Source organism: Capricornis sumatraensis, chromosome 15 (genome assembly GCF_032405125.1).
Source record: "Capricornis sumatraensis isolate serow.1 chromosome 15, serow.2, whole genome shotgun sequence".
NCBI lineage: Eukaryota > Metazoa > Chordata > Mammalia > Artiodactyla > Bovidae > Capricornis > Capricornis sumatraensis.
The window spans coordinates 57523988-57544180 of NC_091083.1; the positions used below are offsets into that span (position 1 = coordinate 57523988).

Sequence of the window (20193 nt, forward strand, 5' to 3'; positions counted from 1 at the left end):
ACATGTTCATGGAAGGAAGGATGCCTTCCTTCCTGTGTTGCCCGCCCCAGGAGGCCTAGGTGTCTCTGGGCTCCAGGAAAGCAGATGGTTTCAGCCAGCGAGGTCTCGGGCCCAGATCCTGGGAATTGCGTCTGCCTCTGTCTGGGCTGCTGTGGGTTCCCCTGCTCCTGCCCCTCCTTAGCATTGGAGGGAGGTGGGGGCAGAGGGCTGCAGAGGAGGGAGAGCTGGTGAGAATTTCCAAGTTCTGAGAGGAGGGGGACCCTGTCCCTCACGGTGAATCCTTCAGATGGGAGTCCTGGTTTGATGGGACCTGAGCAGAGAGATGGCTTTGCGTTCTGACTGGGCCCGTGCTCCTGGAAGTGGCCACTTGTTCACAGTGTGTGTGACAGGCAGGTGGGGGTCAGGGCCAGTGGAGAGCAGGCCTGCTCATTCAAGGTCACCTCTCGATGGCCCCGACCCCAGGGACAAGCCTCAGAACATAGGATTTGTCGACTCCCTTCTACAGGGCCTTCCAGATGGCAAAACCAAACTGCTATTTACTTGTCTTAAACAAACTCTGGAAACCTTAAATTCTAAATTTTTTGACCACACTTTGCCGACAAAGTCTCAGCACCACCAGGTCAAAGCCATCAGTCCCCTAAAGAGCATGCAGGGCCCTGTGCGGCAGAACCAGTGAGAGGGAGGCCTGGGCCAGGGTTCTGCCAGGTGAGCGAGCAGGAGAAAGAGCACATAACCCGGGAGAGGAGTTCAGAGCATGACAGGTGTTAGGATTCCACCCCTGATCCGACATGTAAAATACAGCGTTTCATGTTATCCAGCCTGAGAAAAAATTTAACTGAAAACAGCCTCAACGCTGAGCCGGTAAGTTTCTACCTGAGATGACAGAGCGGCACCCAGGGAGGCAGCTGTTTCCATCCCCGCAGTGTTCCGTGGCCTGTGTGCCTCATCACGCATGGTCCCCAGGAGGCCTGTTTCCAACATGACCCCTTAAAGGCTGGGAGAGTCTTACAGCCCCAGGGAGGGGGGTCTCGGGCCTCAAGAGGGTCTGGACTGGAGCCCCTTCTCTGGAGAACCAACCACCCACCAGCAGCAGACAGCCAGCAAGATGGCGGTCATCCTGCCCAGTGTAGACCTGCCCATCAGCACCCTGAGGTCTGAGGTTCAATGCAGGCTGCGTCCAGGAGCCGCCCGTGACCAAGTTCCTGGGGGCAGCCTGCGGATTGGCTGATCCTCATGCCGGTTACAGTGCTTTGCCTCCCAGGGAGAATTCTCCCCAGCCCAGCGTGCGGGAGCAAAGCCACTGTAATCTAGTGAGATTCCCCCAAAATGTATTATTACCCAGTCAGGAAGAGAAGCGAGGGACTTTTTGAGGAAAGCGATGCACCTCTGGCATCCACTGCAGGGGTAAGGAGAAAGCTGCTGGGTGCTATGTGTCCGCTGGCGGCTGGCTCCCCTGACAAGGTAGATGGTGATAAACCCGACCCCTGTCATAGCCTGTGATGGAGCCTGAAGTCTGGGGGCACCACCCACCTTAATCCCAGAGTCTCATGGCGTACCTGCTGCCAGGACAACACCCGACCAGAAAGAGAAGCCCTCGGACGTGGAGGACGGGAGCAGGAAGCAGCCAGGTCTGGCCAGCAGTCAAGTGGGACCCTGAGTCCAACCTTGCAGGTGCTCAGGACGAGGGCAGCCCAGCCCACAGCCCAGCAGCCCAGCGCTTTGCAGGCGTCCCTGTCCACCTGCTCCAGATTGAACACCAAGGCTGCACGGTTGTGACTGGAGCAGCTGCTGGGGTGGGGGGGCATGGGGAGGGGAGGGTGGTAGGGGCCGCTGTTGACACCCTGCACTTGCTTCCTCCTGAGGTCTCTATTTCTGTGCATTCCCCGGCTGTCCTCCTGGTTGGTGTGTTAATTTTGCATCCTCTGACGACTGTTTAGGGCTTGTTTTTAACCATGAAAAACAGAAGCTTGTGATGAACAATAGCTTCTAAAATTATTTTTGCTCTGACAGTTTGGGGAAGAATTAACGCCTTGGCAGAAGATACAAAGATTCTCATTTTCCTGTCTTCGCTTCGAACCGATGCCAGCCTCAGCTGATCCTGGACCATGGAGACAATCATATGGCTCCTTGGAGACACCCACGGCTCTCAGAGGCTGGAGCCAGGCCGGAGCAGGGTCACCTCCCTGGGCTGAGAAGCACGCACGCACAGGCGGTGGGGCAGCACCCTGATGAGCAGCAAACCGGCGGCCGTGGGTAGACACACCTCCAGACGGCAGGAAGGGGCCTCCTCTATGCCAGAGATGGGCTGAAACCTGGCTCAGACTCCCAAGCTGCCTCCTTCGCCAGCCCCATGGCCTTGCTGAGCCTGGAGCAAGTGAGGAGCCGTTCCTCCCTCCACAGGCCCTTCACCTCTGGGGGCTGATTCAGACTCCATCTCTCTTGCAGGTTAATTTTCCACCGAAATAGCTGCCCTTGAAATGTTCTTTCTGAAGGGATGTCCTAAGCCGCAAGGTGCTTGCGCCTCCCCTGTTGACTGCTGGACCCGTGGTCCAGCTTGACTAGGTAGATGCCGTAGACCCTGGAGTAGAGAGTGGAGGCCATGGGGTCCGTGTCTTTAAACCAAACCTGACCTGGAAGTTCTTTCCAGATGGCACCTGGCGGGGAGATGCCTCCGGCTCCACCACGAGGCAGCCCCACATTTGGGGAATCTGCGCGAAAGTGAGTATTTAAAACCATTTCTCATAATCGCCATTAGCAAAGTCAAAACAGGAGCTGAGGGTGAGCAAGTTTTGACAAGACAAACACATACGGCTGGTGTCGTCAGCCCCTCGCTGGCAGGAGAACCACACGGAAGATGCGACGTGAGCATTTTCTTAGTAGGAACGTACGGGCTGCCGGGGATTCCTGTCCGTCCTTGGGGGAAGCCGCGTGGGTTTAAGCCGACACAGAAGCCAAGAGCAAGCATTCCCTGGAAGCTGATGGTCTCCCCTGAGGTGGGGCAGGCACAGCCCCCAAAGCCAGCCCCACCCTCTGTTGCTTCCAGAAGCTTCCCGCCCAGAGTGCAGCCACAATGACCACAGTGAGGTGCCCAGTGGGTCCCCCTGACTCCAGCAACACAGAAGAGGCTCGTGTTTGTCCCCTTTAACAGGAAAAGGAGCAGAACCAGGGGCAGGTGGTGAGGCAGCCTCGCGCCTCCACCTCTGAAGGGTCCAACATCTCTGGACGGTCCAGCCTGCAGGGCCTGTTGCCCGGGAGGAGGGTCACCTGTGTGGTGGCCCCAAGGAGGAGGAACATGGAGGCGTCTGCAATCAAACAACCAGGGGCGCCATCGACCTCCACACTCCGGGAGGTGTTGAGGACATAACCAGGACCACTGTCGGGGGTGGGGTGGTAACAGGCCCCAGGTCACACCCATACACACATATACCTGCAGGCACTCATGACCATGGGTGTACACACTCCCATACATGCAACCTCTCATGCAGAGTGTGATAACGTGAACACGTGTATACTCACAGATACATACACATACATATATACCTGCAGGCGTGCACATGCAGGAACACACAGACCACAGGTGTGCACACTCCCACATGTACAACTACTCGTGCAGAGTGTGATAACTTGTGAACACGTGTGTACATTCACAGATACACACACCTATACAGAGAAACCGCAGGCACTTATGTGTGTGTACACCCAATGCAGAACACTCACAAGTGCACATGTGTGCATCCATACATGGGAGAACTTGCACACACACGTACACACACGTACACACACCTCTCGAGTAGAGCACACAGCAGGCATTGGGCAGCGGCCACCTCCTTGGGGTTGCAGACCCTTTTCCCCTCTGGCAGAACCCGTCTTTCTGAAGTTATACATACATAGATCTCCCCCTGGCCCACCAGATCCCCAGGAAAGGGCTGGAGGGGGGGGTCTCTGAGCTACAGCCCCATGGGAAGGAGGACAGTTAACCCATCTCCCTTAGCCCAGCGCCTCAACTGGGTTTTCAAGAGCTTTGCAAACCCTTGCAGGACCTTCCTCCCAGACCACACTGCAGCCCCAGCTCCTCCTCCCCTTGCGAGGCCATGACCACCTGGGTTCCCCCAGTGCTCTGGGCAGCGCAGCCCCCAGGTGTTGGGCTGGGAGTGGTCCCAACACCCATTCTTCCAGCTCCACCAAAGACAAGTCACCAGCAGGGTTAAGGGCCATAAGGGTGTAGAGATGGACATGCCACGTGGACGTGTCCTGTGGACCTGCCACTAGAGGTGCGAGGCCTTCACTTTCGAGAAGACAAGACCGCAAAAATCAGTGTCTATGTCCTGCCGGGTTCCCCACAACATACTCCTCCACCCTAGCCCCCCACCCCTGCCCCGCCGAGTGGCTGGCCTGCCACTGCCCTCTGCTGGCCACACAGGCCCACTGCACCCTGGCCTGGAGAGGGAGAGGGAGGAGACCACCGCAAATTGGGACGGTGTCAGCTCCAGTCAGCATCACCGAGCTGGTTGCCATGGCAACAGGAGGATGGGGGAGGGGCTGCTGCGCAGACCTTCTGGTAAGTGGGGAAGTCGTCCTTTGCTGGAGCCGAATTCCACATGCTCAGCCTCTCCCAGGAAGCCCATGTGACCACCCAGCCTGGAGATGGGGATGGGGAAGGGGTATGGGGAGGAGCCTGGCTCTGCTTGGGATGTGGTAGGTGGGACTATTCCTTCCTCCTCACTGGCCAGTGCCCTGAAGGCTCTGCAGAGACACACCCCTCCTGATGGACCTGGAGGGCGCCTGAGGGTGGTCACCTGGGATGGTCACCTGGATCCCCCTTGCTGTGCTGGGGGGCTCAGCCAAAAGCAGAAGCCAGAGAGGCCTGACATGGAGCGGGGACCCCCAGCTCTACCATGGCCTCTGTGCACAAGCCCATCCCTCAGGGAGGGTGAAAGCTGCTGTGGCTTAGATGGGGGTAAATGGCAGGGCTGTTTGAAGTCGAGACCTCAGGCCCACAGCCAGCAGCCCCATTAGCATGCAGCTCACAGCCCTGGGGAGGGACCCCCTCCAGAATGCCCTGGGCCAGATTGCAGCCTTGGGGCAACCCCAACCATCCTACACTCCTCACCTAGCAGGGGGTGAGCAGCTGTGCTCAGAGGGTGGGGGACACCAAGGGAGCCCTCACTGGGGACACTACCCAAGAGGAAGCTCAGGAACTATCCCCAGATGTTTCTTCAACATGAGATTTCTCCTGGTTCTACAGTTGTTACTTCATGTAAACAAATAGGAGTCACTGGTTCTAAATAAAGTTGTCTGTCTGTGTGAATTAATGCATCATATTCTCTCCTGAAATAGAATTATTCATCTCTGGAGGAATCATGTTAAAGACTGACACTGGTATAACTGCTCATTTGCATATGCAAATATGACTAATTATTCAACTCACAATTAAAGGCTGTGTCAGCAAATGAGACTAATTAGATACATTTATCTATGATAATCAGCTTTTTACAAACAAAGTAGATCCCCCTTGTTTCACTGGGAAGGGTCTCAGGAGCCGGCCTGGAGCCTGGTTTTGGGCTGCAGAGCACAGACAGCCTGTGGAGAGCAGGCGGACGGGCTGGTGGGGGCCGCTTAGCGCACAGTGCACCCCCTCAGGGAACCCCCAGCCCCCACTTCTGTCTTCCTGCCTGAGCACCAGGCTTGTCTGTGGCCGCTGAGGCTGTATGGGCAGTAACGAACACGGCAGGGTGCCAGACAGGAGATGGGCCCTTGGGCCTGCATCCAGCACGACCAGCACAGCCATGTCCGGACACAGGGAACATGGGCGGGTGGACAACAGGCAGACGGGCCCCTGGAGGTCAGAGGGCACCTGAGCCTCTCCCAGGATGGCTGCAGCAGGTCCCCTCCCCCCTCGCTGGAGCTGGTGGGAATCTAATTAGACGACCAGTCTGGCACCAAATGTCCTAATATTCCCAGCGCTCGGGGGACATGAGTGTCTCTTCACGGCTTTGGCTCCCAGCCCACCTGGCCTTCGCATCATCCATAACCGTGTAAGGGGACACCCACAGGAAACCCTGGCTGTTTTCAGAACCTCTAATTAATTAGGCCCAGTCTCAAGCATCACCGACGTGTTAAAAGGCAGCACATGACAGCAAAATCAGAGCCTCCCCGGGCAGGCACCCCTGGATTCCATGGTGGGGGTCAGTGCCACCCCTCAAAAGAGACTCCCCTGAGCCTTCTGGCTCCTCACATCTCAGGGTCCAGGGCACAAGGAGAGTCTGTGCAGATGGACACGCTGTCCCGATGAGCCTGGGATGGGGCCACAGCAGCACCCAGGAGGTCGGGGGCCTGGGGGGTCAGTCCCAGGGTCTGTGCAGATGGACACACTGTCCCGATGAGCCTGAGATGGGGGCCACAGCAGCACCCAGGAGGTCGGGGGCCTGGGGGGTCAGTCCCAGGGTCTGTGCAGATGGACACACTGTCCCGATGAGCCTGGGATGGGGGCCACAGCAGCACCCAGGAGGTCGGGGGCCTGGGGGGTCAGTCCCATGGGCTGGGGGCCTGGGGGGTCAGTCCCAGGGACTGTGCAGATGGACACACTGTCCCGATGAGCCTGGGATGGGGGCCACAGCAGCACCCAGGAGCTCGGGGGCCTGGGGGTCAGTCCCAGGGGCTGGGGGCCTGGGGGCTGGTCTCCATGGACAATACAGTGCCTGCGCTCTGGCTTCTGGGTGGGTTTAGCCAAGAGGGCCCAACAGGAGGAGGAAGTGGGAGTGGGTGTCTGCTTCCATCCCTCCTTTCATGCCTGCTGTAGGCTGTGCCTCTCCCGAGGGCCGGGGACCCGGAAGCCCACGGCTCCCTGAGGGTTCTGCCCTGCATCCATGGGCACTGGCAGCCTCACCCTTCCCTGGGCCTCCCGGCCCCCTTTCCACATGGCTCCCCAGTGTTCTGGCCGAGGCCTGTCTCCTGGTGGGGACCGGCTGGTTCAGTCACTTGCTGGTGAACTCTCTGTGTCGCAAATGTGCTCCCAGCCCCCGCGGTGTATCCATGGGCCTTCAGACACCGAAGACACAGCAGCGGGTGAAGCGGGACATCTGTGAGGACCAGGCCCCGCATCCTGCGCATGGGACAGGGGCGGTGGTAGTGGGTGACTCCCCACCCAGGGGCCCAACAGCCTTGAAGACGCTCCAGGCCTAGAGCAGCTGCTGGAAAGACACACAGTGGCTGCTGAGGCTGCCCAGACGACGGCCCTCATGAGCCCCTTCCCCAGCCTGGACAAGGGAGCTGTCTGCATGGCCTCCCAGCATCTGAGAAACGGGGCTCCAGTTCAAGGAGGGTTTCATCACTGGCCAGGGCACTCCAGATCTCAGGCACAAACTTCCTGAGGCCGTGAAGCTCATGCCCACTGAGGCCACTGCTCTGGAAGGTGAGAGGGCTTCCTGCAGCTTCCCACAGTCAGGAGGGTAGGACCCTGGCAGACGAGCCCACCACGGCCCAGCCAGGACCCTCCTGGACAAAAGGCCAGGTCTCAGACCTCTGTTCAAGCCAGACTAGTCCTCAGGGGCCTGTGGTGGGGAGAAGGGAAGGGAGCGCCTTCTCAGGCAGATGGAAACGAAAAACCAGGGCAGGTGGGAATTAAGGTTGCAAATGAGATCGGAATCGAACCCTGGCATTCTGAGAGCTCACAGTTGGGAGAAACCCCAGCCTGCATCTTGTGCCTGGGTAGGGGGTGGCCACCTGCCCACTGCCAGGCCCCAGGACCCCATCACCACCCTCACATCCCAAGCACAGGTTCCCTCCAGGATCACGCCTTGCAATCAACGGAGTTAATATGTTACCCCTAAATAAGCTAATTATATTATTACTTTTTGATGCTGCAATCACAGATTTTTGTTTTGAAGCTAAATTTGGTAAAACTTTAAATTAGGGTAATTAAATATTTAGTTGGAAGATGACAAGCTAGCAAACAACTCTCCTGGCCCTCTGACGCCCAGTTTCACGGTGACAGAAACTGCCTCAGGGAGCAGCATGCAAACAGCTGGAGCTGGCGCCGGGTGTACCAGGGCGCGCCTCCCAGGCCAGGTATGGAAGGAGCAGAGCCTGGCGTGGCCTCTGCCTTGAGGCGTCCCCCTCTCTTCTGGCACCATCACTGCTGGAGGGCACTACGGCTTCGGGTTTAGGGTGGACACAGGCCTACAGAGCTGTCCATGCAGCAAACCAAGCACTGTGTCCCTGGGGAGGTTCGGGGCGGGAGCAAAATCAAAGAGCAGTTTGGGTTTGAGAAGAGGTGAACCCATGGCCACTCTGCTATCCCCAGACCTAAGCCCTATTCCTGCCCTCCTCTCAGCGTCCCCGAGAAGGTGCCCCTTACAGACAGGGAGGCAGTTGTGTTCCAGAATGTGCAGCTATCTGAGCGGACATTCAGTCTGTAGGTTAGCGTGGCACCTTTAGTTCCGAGACATTCAAGAAAGCAATATTTATGGAGTGTTGACACGTCTATGGCCTCATTTTTTCTCCAGGTGAATCCCCGTCAGGGTTAGATGTCAGCTCTGAGTCTTCTCCTGTTTCCTCATGTTTCCAGGGGTCGGGTTCCAGGCCAGCGCAGTGCCCATGGGCCTGAGACACTGTTCATGGCCAAGCCCCAGGCTCCAGGAGAAGCCGCAGTTTTCACACCGGCTCCCTTGTTGCCATAGTGCACCTGTCAGCCCACGTTGGAGGGGCCGAGAGCCTGTAGCCGGTCTGAGTGAGGACAGTACCCGAGGGCGCTGCAGGCATGCTCCTTGAACCTGACCAGTTACGCACATCCCGAGTGAACCATAACACAGTCCTCCCGGGATGGGCCCATCTCCGTGAGGCCCTGAGCCCCCGGGAGCCGCACCCACGTCCAGTCCACTGAGGGTGACCAGGCCGGCAGCTGTGACCTGCCCAGGACACTTCCGCCTTTGGAGTCATCGGTGGGGGGGCGGAGGGGGACAGTATCATTGTTCGCTAAATGTGGGTGAAGCTGTGCCCACAGATACCATAGGAGGCAACAGTGCAAGGAGGTGACTCGAGGCCAAGGCTGAAGGCCCCCCTGTGCCGCCTCTGCTGGGCTGGCTGCAGAACCCGGATCCTGAAAGGACACTTTCCTCCTGCCTGATGCGAGTGCTGGCCAGACCCTGCCCATCAGGGCTACCCAACACAGAGCCCCCTAATGAACAGTGGGGCCCATGGCCTCATGATCAGTCAGGCCCCACCCGCCCAGCTGCCGGCTTTCTTCCCAGCACTGGTCATGCTGCCAGCGTGCTGCTACCTGTAGAATCCCTGCTGACCTCTGGGCACTGCGACCCTGGAGGCGTGGTACAGGGCAGGTGCCAGGTGACGCTACCAGACAAACACATGCCCTTAGTAACTTGACAGGGAGCAGAAGCTCTGCCTGAGCCTTCCAGAAGATTCTACCTCTTGGATACAATAACATGACCACTCAGCCAGCGGTTGTATGGCCTGAGGCTGGAGGCTCAGCCAGGCTGAGGAGTCCACATGCCTTGCATACTCGAAAGGCCTGTCACCTGCTCAGGGCGCTGCTGGTGGGTGGCCCCACCACCTGAGCATTAAACGTTGGCAAACGTTTCTCAGCCTCCAGACCCCAGCAGGTACAGGGCATCAGGGATCCCAGGGTGGCACTCGATGTCCTCCCAGACCCAGCCTCCAGCCTAGCACCCCCTCCTGCCACAAATAGCCCCCCAGAGCCCAGGAGACCTGCTTCTCTGCCCCCAGCATGGCTGTAGCTGGCGGTTTGCAGTTTTGTCCTAAAAGGATGACGAAAACAAAAAACCTGGCGCTGAGACCCGCCACCCCTTTGGTGGGGAGCATGCACTTAACTGAGGATGTAGCTATTTATTTCCTCCCCTTTCTGGTCCAGAACATGAAACATTTATTTTCCCTTTTGCTCCTGTGCACTCAAACAGCCTCAGACCTGTTCCCCGCAGGGCCAGAGAGAAAACTGTCCACTCTCACAGGAGGGTGTGGACCACATGGAGGGAACCATCCAGTAGAACCCAGGCGGGGCTTCTGCAGAGAGCCACGCCCCCACCTTCATCCCGGGGAGTACCTGTCCGGAGGAGCCAGGAAGGAGGGGAAGCCAGGCACAAGGAGCCCCCGACTTTGCCCTTGGGGACGTCCAGCGGCATGGAACTTCAAATGCACCTTGTGGCCTGGCCATCCAGCCAGAGGGATGGGGCGTTCAGGCGTCTGTGAGCTTGAACATCAAGAGAAGATGGGAAAGGGCTGGGGAGTCTGAAGTGTCTGATTCCCTGCCCCAGGGAGGGTAGAATCCTGCCTGTGGCACCGCCTGCTATAAGTAGGGCAGTTGCTTCTGTGGACCCGGTTCCCCGTTTATCCTGAGAGTCTTAAAAATGCAGAAATCATTTCTGAAAGGAGGGCATGCCGGCTCCCGGGAGCTGCTCAGGGTGGGGCAGGGAGTACATCCTGTTTTGGGAGAAAACAAGGGAGGGACCCAGCAGACCCTTATCACCCACTGTGGGAACTGGAGGATGCCTCTCAGTTCCAGAGGGAGGGCGAGGTGCCCAACTCCACCCCACCCCTCCATCAGAGGACCCAGCACAGAAGAGGGAGAAGATAAACGGGGGTCCTGCAGTTGGTAACACTGCACCTTAATTGCCAGGAGGTTGGGCAACCTGGCCAGTGGAGCCCCTGAGGGTGGCTGCCTGTGCCAGTCACTGCTTCAGCCAGGCCAGCGCCCTCTACCGACGGTAAGCCAGATTCAAGGGCATCGACTTAGCTCCATCCATCTCCACACAGTGAACCAACCAGTCACCCAACCCTCTCTCTCTGCTAAAAGGAGAGGGAGGTGAGCACAAAGTCACACAACCTCTGCTCACTGCAGGGCTGGTGCCAGGGACACGAGACGCTGCTGCAGCTGGAGACACAAGAGCCACAACCCAGGTCCCGGGGTGAGTTCCGAGGACCCGCAAGCAACCCCACAGCAATGGACCCAGAGCCATTTCCATCTTGTAGGGGATGCTCTGTGCGTGCAGAGTGTGCTGGTACTTTTCGCCAGATAACATCTTCATGCTTCACTGTCTAATTTTCGCATTGTTCTAGATTCTGACCTTATATGGAAAATGTGAGTTAATTCTGAGCTTCCACCCTGCTTTTAAAAGTCGCTCACATTTGCCCAATTTCAGTACGTGGGGCTGGGTCGGCTGCAACTGTCTCCCATCCCCACCAGGTGGCGCCAGCGCACTGAGCCTCCTGGAGCCAAGCCCGTGGACGCCAGCGGGTGGCTGGGCTGGTCCCAGCCAGGTTGGGGGCATCCGGCCGCATCTCCTCCCGGTCGGTACCCATGATAGCCGGCGGTCTGCTGTTGACACACGTTGGAAGGTTCCGGCTTCCTCGGGGGCACATGACCCTCATTTCCTCTCTGCTGCCCCTCCCCTTAATTAGGCAGAAAGTGAGGCAACGTTTCCCAGGACCAAGGGTCTCAGCGGCAGTCCCTCCGATGCTAGGACAGGGCCCAAGAACATGTGCAACCCAGGTGTAGACGCCCCGGGACCGTCACTGCCACCAGCCTGTGTCCAGTCCCCGCACCTGGACATGTGTCATGGCGTCAGGGCTCAGACCGAAGTCCCAGGTGATGTGTCCAGGCTGAGGGGCCAAGGAGAGGCATTACCCGGGGTGGAGGACTGACCCCATGGTCTCTCCAAGGAATCTTGGCCTCGCCACCCCATTTTGTGGACAGGGAAATAGCCAGCCTCCTGTTCAGGAGGCCCACGGAAGAGCGAGGCTATCCAGGATGGCGGGTCCATGCTGCGGTCATCCAGGCAGGCCTGACCTATCAGAGCACACGGGGTGGGCGGCTCACACAGGACTGTCCCCAGACGCATCTGAGCACACAGCAGCCATGCCTGAGCCTTGTACCCATCTCACAGATGAGAAGGCAATCGGGGACCCAGGGTGGGCTGTAAAGGGAAGAGCAGCTTGGCCTCAGCGTCTGAGCCCTGACCACTGTCCATCTGTGCCCGATGCTCCCTTGGCCCGTCCTTGCAGCTGGACCTGTTCCCTTCTGGCCCCAGGCAGTCATTGCACAATTGCGCCCCCCTACCCCCACCACCACACTCCCAACTCCCAGGTGAACTATGCTGGTGTCTGCAGCCCCCTCTGGAGCTCACCCTGATCCAGGGCTTCAGGAGGGCAAGGCTGCTGCGCCCTGAGCAGGACTGGGGAGGCGGCGGAAACTGGGGGCCAGAGAGGTGGACAGTGCACCCCCCCACACACCATACCTGGAGGCACCCATCCCCCTTCTGGACTCCTGTGTAGAGCCCAACACTGACTGCCCTCCTGGCTGCATCTGGGTTACTCCAGGGGGTCCAAAGGGTCCAAAGGGTCTGGCCCAAGGGCAGCCAAGGCCACAATCAGACACCAGGCTCCTGCTGCCCCCATCCCTTGGGATGGGCCACTGGCCACACAAACCCAGGGGCTTGCTGCCCCCTGGAGGCCAAAAGGAGAACTGCCCCTAAGTGGCTGCTCTCTCTTCTGGACCCTGGTCAGAGGACGGATCCCAGCAGGAGACTCTGCCTCTTATTTCTCATCATGGATGCTGGTCTCTAAGGCTCTTCTCTCCTGTCCTTGTCTGGCTTTGGTATCAGGGCAACCCTGGCCTGGAAAAATGGATTTGGAAATGTTCCCTCCTCTTTAAGTGTCCCAGAGATTTTGAGAACTGCTGTCCATTCCTCTCGAAATGTTTACTAGAATTCACCCGTGAAACCATGGTCCTGGGCTCCTCTCTGTTGGGAGGTTTTTAGCCATTGATTCCGTCTCCTTACTGCTGACTGTCTGCTGAGATTTTCTGTTTTTCAGGATTCAGTCTCAGTAGGCTGTCTGTTCCTTGGAATTCCCCATTTCTTCAGGTTGGTCCAACTTATGTGGTCATCTCTCATGATACTCCGTGTTTCTGTGGTATCAGTCATAAAGCACATGGATGTTTATAGCAGCTTTATTCACAATTGCCAACAACTAATAGAAGGAATAGACGAATAGATATTTGTAAGTATTTGGACATTTTAAACAATATGATCAATACATTTGATCAAATTAATTTATAAAGAACACCACATCTCCCCTCAAAAAAGCTTACACAAATTGAGCAGATGAGATAGTCCTAGCAGCTGGGGGAGAGGGAGGGACAGGTAGGTGGCACACAGGGGACTTTTAGGGCCGTGAAAATACTCCGTGTGGTGGATACACCTCATTCCTTGTTGTTTGGTCACTAAGTCGTGTCTGACTCTTTGTGACCCCACGAACTGCAGCCTGCCAGGCTTCTCTCTTCAAACCCTAACCCTAACCCATGGGATTCCCCAGGAAATACTGGAGTAGGTTGCCATTTCCTTCATCAGCATACATGTCATGAGTGTGTCAGTCGCTCAGTCATGTCTGACTCTGTGTGACCCCATGGACTGTGGCCCGCCCGGTTCCTCTGTCCATGGGATTCTCCAGGCAAGAATACTAGAGTGGATTGCCATCCCCTTCTCCAATACATGTCATTATACCTTTGCAAAAACCCATGGAATGTACATCACAAAGTGTGAACCTAAACTATAGATAATAATAATGTATCAAGGGCTTCCCTGGTGGTCCAGTAGTTTAGAATCCATCTACCAATGCAGGGGACACAGGTTTGATCCCGTATGCCACGGAGCAACTAAGCCTCTGCACCACAACTGCTGATCCCATGCTCTGGAGGCCAAGTGGCAGCAGCTACTGAGCCTTTGAGCCCCAGGGTCCGTGCTCCGCATCAAGAGACTCACCACAATGAGAAGCCTGGGCACCGTAACTAGAGAGCAGCCCCCACTTGGTGCAATAGAGAAAGCCTGTGTGTGGCAACAAAGATCCAGTGCAGCCAAATAAACAAATGTTTTTTAAAAATAATGTGCCAGTATTGGTGCATTGGTTGCAACAAAAGTAGCACACCAGTGCAGGATGTTAATGATGAGGGTGGGGTGGGGAAACGGGGTGTGTGGGAACTGTGTACTTTCCCATCCATTTGTCTGTAAACTTTAAAACTCTTCTCTAAAAAAAGTGTATAAAAATTTCAAATGCCCATAATGCTGAGTCTAAACCAAATTTCAACAAAGAAAATAAGCAACCCCATTCATGCCCTTAGGGAACAAATTTTTCAGATGAATCTTAACATACCCAGTATAAGAGCTTAATGGACTGTTGTCAATGTTTTCTCACCATCTGTCAATTTTGGTCTGATATATTCAATAATATGATAAAAGACGTTCTCACACCTCTTTCAGCATCCATCAGACAAATACTCAAATAAGAATATAAAGGATTTGAACAACACAGCACACTTGATTGAAAACATATATATATATATATAATTTCAACTATGTCCAATAAAATCCCCATCATATATATGAACCGCCATGTGATAAAATTAGAAATCAATAAGAAAGGAAAACCCCAAAGGTATTTATAAATCTGGGTATTTCACCCAATATTTATTTAGATTAGCTTTCCTATGAGGAAATCTTCTAACACTGTCACAGAGAAACTTAAAGACTCTGGGCCTAAACCTGGGGAAGCAGGCAGTGATCTCAGAGGGAAATGATGAGCCTTGATCTAATGTTACAAGCTTTTGGCCAAGCTTGTCACTCTTAATGAGCTACAGTGGATGGACCTCTTGTATGGCTGGGGGAGGATGTCAGGAGTGCTTCCTGGAGGAGGAGGTGCATTCAGCCCAGTGGGATGGGCAGGGTGTGCCAGGTGGGCAGAGAGCCAAACCTAAGGCACAGAAGCCAGAAAGATGCACACCACTGGTGGCAGTGCAGCCCATCTGGCCAGCGCTGAGGGCAACCTGCGACAGGGCTCTGGAGTGGGGCTGGGCAGGTGTAAAGACCTGGAACGCCCCAAGGAGCAGGGACTCTATCCCACAGGTAACCGGGAGCTACTGGGAATCTCAAGTGGAAGGAGATGAAGTCAGCCAGGAATCTGTGCTGATAGAGAAGGAGGGGCAGAGAGGATGCAAGGAAATCAGAGCTGAAGCCACCAGCGCCAGAACCCTGGGAGGCCCTGCTGCCTTGAGTTTCCTGTGGACTTAGGAAGGAGCTCTCTCATTATTACTCAGGGGCAACAGTTTTGCCGCTAACCAAGGAGTCATTTGGGGAGACATATTCATGCTGATGCATTCCATGCATGCCACCTAAACACACAGCAGGGACCACCTCCGTGGGGGACCCAAAGGTCCAGTGGGTGGGATGTGATGTGGCAGTCGTGAGCAACATTTGGGAGATGGTCAGAACCAGAGGACTGTCTCCTACATACCTCACCCAGAGGCCACAAACCAGCAGCTCATACAGCATTAACACCTCCTCTCCTGCAACGTGGATAAACTTGGAAACACGCTCAGTGAGAGAAGCCAGTCACAAAAAGCCACACAGCGTGTGAGTCCATTTACTTGAAATGTCCAGAGCAGGCAAATCCATGGAGACAGAAGGCAGATGCTGGTTGCCATGGGTTTTGTGAAAGAAGGAAAGGGAGGGATGCGGGTCTAACCGTACGTGGGTCTTTTTGGGGTGACAAACGTGCCCTGGAACAGACTATTGTGATGGACACGTGACACTGTGAATAATCTAAAAACCTTGACTTATACACTTTGAATGGGTAAGCTGTGTAGTTAGTACTTGAATTATATCTCGATAAAGGTTTTTTTCAAAAAATTCTTATCACTCTGGACTTGCCCAGCATGGTGCCCACTAGTGGAGTGGAGGGAGAGAGGGAGCGGGGAGGGAGGGGTTTATAAGCTGTCAAGTCCTGTCCGCATGCAGAAGGTGGTGCTTCTGTGGGGCTTCTAACAACCTTAACAAACAGGTTCTGGTAAGAGGACTGGGAGCATCTTTCTTTGCCTTCCCCCCATGGGGACACGGAGATGGTGGACGGTCCGAGGCCAGAGCTGCCACCTGGAGGCTCTGCCACTCTACTTGGGGCACTTGAAGGGCAATTACCAATTACTGGAGAGAAGTACCGGGAACACACATCCCTAAAATGAACCTCGGCCCAGGCCCTCCATCACCAGAGAGCCCCAGAAACAATGGGGTCAGAGTCTCACCCCAAATGCAGGACCAGTGCTGCCCCAAAGCAGCTGCTAACCTCTTCCCTGCTTGGCAGAGCCTGACACTTCCTGGCTGTCCCAACCTGCTGCCCTCAGCCTGCCCACAGGGACCTCACCCCAGAGGAACCGCCCACACCAAACAGCAAAGAGCCATGACCGCATTTAGCCTTCTGCACTTAGGAAATAGCCCAGGAAAAAAGTCACAACCCAAAAGCAAGTGTGGGCATGCAACACAAAACCAATAAAAACATGAGGAGGTTTGAAATCAATGTTCTTTGGGCCTCTCAGCCATGTTCCAGGATTGGCCACGGAGCCTCTTAGTGTAAACTGCCCATTAGTGACGTTTAGAAAGAAACTGCTGAGACATCAGAAGTGACATAAAGAACAAGGAACACCCTCTGAGCAGGTGGTGGAGCAGGCGGGGTTCTTGTGCCCACCCTGGAAGGCAGCTTCTTCCCCAGGGCTGGCATGGCTTCCGAAGAAGCCGGCCAGGTCTGGGGCAGCGGCCAGGTTTGGGGTAGCAGCTGTGCCTGGGCGCCTTGTGTTTTACCCAATTCTAGTGAAGTACTGGCCTCTGGAGCCGCCACCTCCAAAAGCAGAGAGGGGAGACTTGCCAAGGTGTCAAGGGTGCCTCACTGTGCCTGGCTGTGCCAGGAAGCGAGGCTAATGGGGACCGGAGGGCCTGAGAACGCCCATTAAACAGCAGGGCCCGCGGGTGGAGTGCAATCTCCCAGGCGGCCAGCAGGTGGCAGCGTCTGCCCAAAAACCACTCCTGTCCAGGCATATTCGGGACTCAGCCACGGAGACTGCTTCTACTGCCGGGGTCAGATCCCGTTTGGGGGGCGGAGGGGGCGGGGCGGGCTGACATCGGATTTAACTGAACCTCCCAGCGATGCTGACCGGCAGCCACAGCGGGAGCTCTGCTCCACCCTCTGTTTTGAAAATCGATCTCCTGGGTGCCTGTGGTTTCAATGACTACATATTCTGATGACATTCCCACGACCGCACAAATGCCTGCCAGACACCCCTTGGTTGGTTCAAACGCTCCCACCCTCAGTTTATCCACTGTGCCTACCCTCCCCCTTAACCCCACCCCCAGCCCTGAAGCCCAGAGGCAGGAGGCCCTCAGCTCCCATCAGACCCCACCACTCGCATGGGCCCGGGGGCATCAGTGGAGCTGGCCCACCTCTGCTTACAACCCCTTTCACCCTGAACAGCTCTGCCAGGCCGGGAGGGACGCCCAGAAGGAAGCGTCCCAAATCCCCTAGAGGGCTGCGGTGCCGCGGTCTGCAGAAAGCATTTCCCTGAGCTCCTTCTGGGTGGCCTCTGTCCTCCCAGCAAGGACCAAACTCCCCACCAGGACCAGCCACGCGGGCCTCTGCCGCCCCTCCAACAGCCTAGATGCGCCCTGCCCCTCAGGGTGCTTCCCCACCCCAGCTGCTGGGCGTCCCCCACTCGCTCTCCAGACTTCAGCCCAGGAGGCAGTGCAGGGGCTCCTTGGAAAAGGCCTCCCCCTCAGACCCTCCTGGTCCTTCATGCGCAGCCGGACACGCAGGTAGGTGAGACCTGCTCTCCTAAACATCAGCCCCAGGGTCCCTCCCCTCATCCGGGGGCCCAGAGAGCCGGTCTCTGATGTTCCCACGACAGATGATCCACGTGTTTGCGCCTGTCTCCTCGAACACTCCCATCCAGCACCGAAGTCCTGGAGAGCCAGCAGGCCCTGGAAGGGGCGCTGGGAGCGCCCAGTTTGCCCTTCGGGTTACCTGGCTGTGCGGTACTACTAGGACGCCCACCCGGGAGGAGCGCCCCAGGCGTACGCCCGGCACCTGATGCGGACTCGGCTGGTCGATCTCCATGGTGTTCTGCGCGCTCCCTGCTCTGATCCCTGCCTGCGCGACGCCGGACGTAGGTCCTGCAAATGGCACAGAAGAAGAGAAGGAGTCGGACTGAGACGGGTGCCCACGAGGGACAGGAGGGTACAGCGGCTGCACCCCCCGGGGGCGGCAGGAGGCAGCGCGGAGAAGCGGGAACAGCGCTCCTAGGCCCCACCGTGTCCACCACTGTCTCCAACCAGATCCCCGGCTCCCCCATCCCGGCGGCTCCCCCACCCTTGGCCGTCGGTCTGCGCCGCCTAAGCGGCCGGGCTCCGGAAAGAGGCGGTCACCAGGTCCCCTCTGATTGGACGGCTGCGAAGTCCCAGCGGGCGCCTCCGCACCTTAAAGGGGGAGTGGTGGCGCGAGTGGGAGGTAAAGCGCTCCCCAGCCCAGCCCAGCGCGCGGCGGCGAGAGGTGGGGGTGGGGTGGGGGGGCGGTAGGAGAGAAAGAGACGGAATAGGAGGGGGAGGGGAGAAGGGGGAGGGGAGGAGACCAGGAGGCGGGGCCGAGGCCCTGGGAGGCTCGGGGACCGACTGACTGCCGGACGGACGTGCGAGCCGGGAACGGGACCGAGGCAGCGCCAGCGGCCAGCGCGAGCGCGGACCCTGGGGCGGCACGGCCTGGGCCGTAGGAGCACCTGCCCGCCCGGCGGGCCCTCGGGCCCAGAGGCGCGGCCATGGCAGAGCTCAAGTCGCTGTCGGGGGACGCGTACCTGGAGCTGAGCCACGGCTACGCGGCGGCGGGCCTCGCCTACGGGCCGGCCCGGGCGCCCGAGGCGGCCCGCTGCTACGGCATGCCGGGCACGGGAGGTGACCTCCCCGCGGCGTCCGCGCCCCGAGCCCCGGCCGCGGCAGCCGAGAGCAGCGGCGAGCAGAGCGGGGACGAGGACGACGCCTTCGAGCGGCGGAGGCGGCGGCGCGGGCCGGGGAGCGCGGCGGACGGACGGCGGCGGCCCCGGGAGCAGCGGTCGCTGCGGCTGAGCATCAACGCCCGGGAGCGCCGGCGGATGCACGACCTGAACGACGCCCTGGACGGTCTGCGCGCGGTGATCCCCTACGCGCACAGCCCGTCGGTGCGCAAGCTCTCCAAGATCGCCACGCTGCTGCTCGCCAAGAATTACATCCTCATGCAGGCGCAGGCCCTGGACGAGATGCGGCGCCTCGTGGCCTACCTCAACCACGGCCAGGGCTTGGCCGCGCCGGTGGCCGCCGCGCCCTTGACGCCCTTCGGCCAGGCTGCAGTGTACCCCTTCTCTGCCAGCGCCGCGCTGCCCTGTCCAGACAAGTGCGCCGCCTTCTCCGGGACGCCCTCGGCGCTTTGCAAACACTGTAACGAGAAGCCCTAAGGGCCCTGGGCCGTCCCTCCTTCCGCACGCGTCCTTCATTTTACCTTTCCCCCATGACTGCCACCCTCCCCCACTGGACTGCGCTCACGGGGAGAAGACGGCCGCACCTCGCTTCCAGCCCTTATGCGCTGAGCAGTTGGGCCGGCGGAACAGAAGAGCAAAGCCCAGCCGGGAGTGGGACTGAACCGGACAACGGGGTGCTGGAATCCAGGTCCTAGAGCCTACAGCGCCCCTGGGCACACTCTCCGGACGTCGCCAGCCATCGATCCTGAACAGGACGGGGCTGACCAACCGTGTTTGTCTGGGCGCCACCGCTCAGCCTCAAAAAGAAACCCGGGGTTGCTGTGGGAGCAGGGGTTGGCGCTATCCCCGCGCGGGTGATCCTCCCCAGAGCCACCTAGGGGCTCGCAGAGCGCAGGGAAGGAGGGTAGCCTGGGTCTCGGCCCTCTCAGGGCGCGTATTTGGCCTGCGTCGGCCGTCTTGCCAACCACAAGGCCGCGCTCTGGGTGGGCGTGTTCCGCCTCCGCCGGCTCCATGACCCGCTCCCCGCGCCGCAGGAGCGGAACTGCGGGATGAGCCCCAACCCGGTCCCGCAACTGTGGTTGCAAGGAAGCTAGACCGCGGACGCAAGAAGACCCCGATTGGTAGCTTTTCGCCTTTCCCGTGTTACGTTTCTTTTCTAGCCTGCCTGGAGATGCTGACCTCTGGGTGAGCGGACGTTGACGCCGGCTGCTTCCCATTGTCCCTAAGCAGCCCCTGGACTCTCCAGCCACCACCGCCCTGGCGCGGCCCTGGTGAAGCTTTATGGAGACTGAGATGCGCCCTCTGCTTAAAGGCGGCTGCATGGAGGAGGGCTCTTGGGGTGTCAGGGG

The 20193-nt window shown here is 58.0% G+C and overlaps 1 protein-coding gene across 1 annotated transcript; it reads left to right on the forward strand.

The window, feature by feature from the left end:
- The first annotated feature begins 18649 nt into the window (after positions 1-18649).
- Positions 18650-19733, forward strand: BHLHE23 (basic helix-loop-helix family member e23). Its single transcript, XM_068987865.1, has one exon. The coding sequence runs from the start codon at positions 18653-18655 to the stop codon at positions 19319-19321; it is 669 nt and encodes a 222-aa protein (XP_068843966.1). The 5' UTR covers positions 18650-18652; the 3' UTR covers positions 19322-19733.
- The last annotated feature ends 460 nt before the right edge of the window (positions 19734-20193 follow it).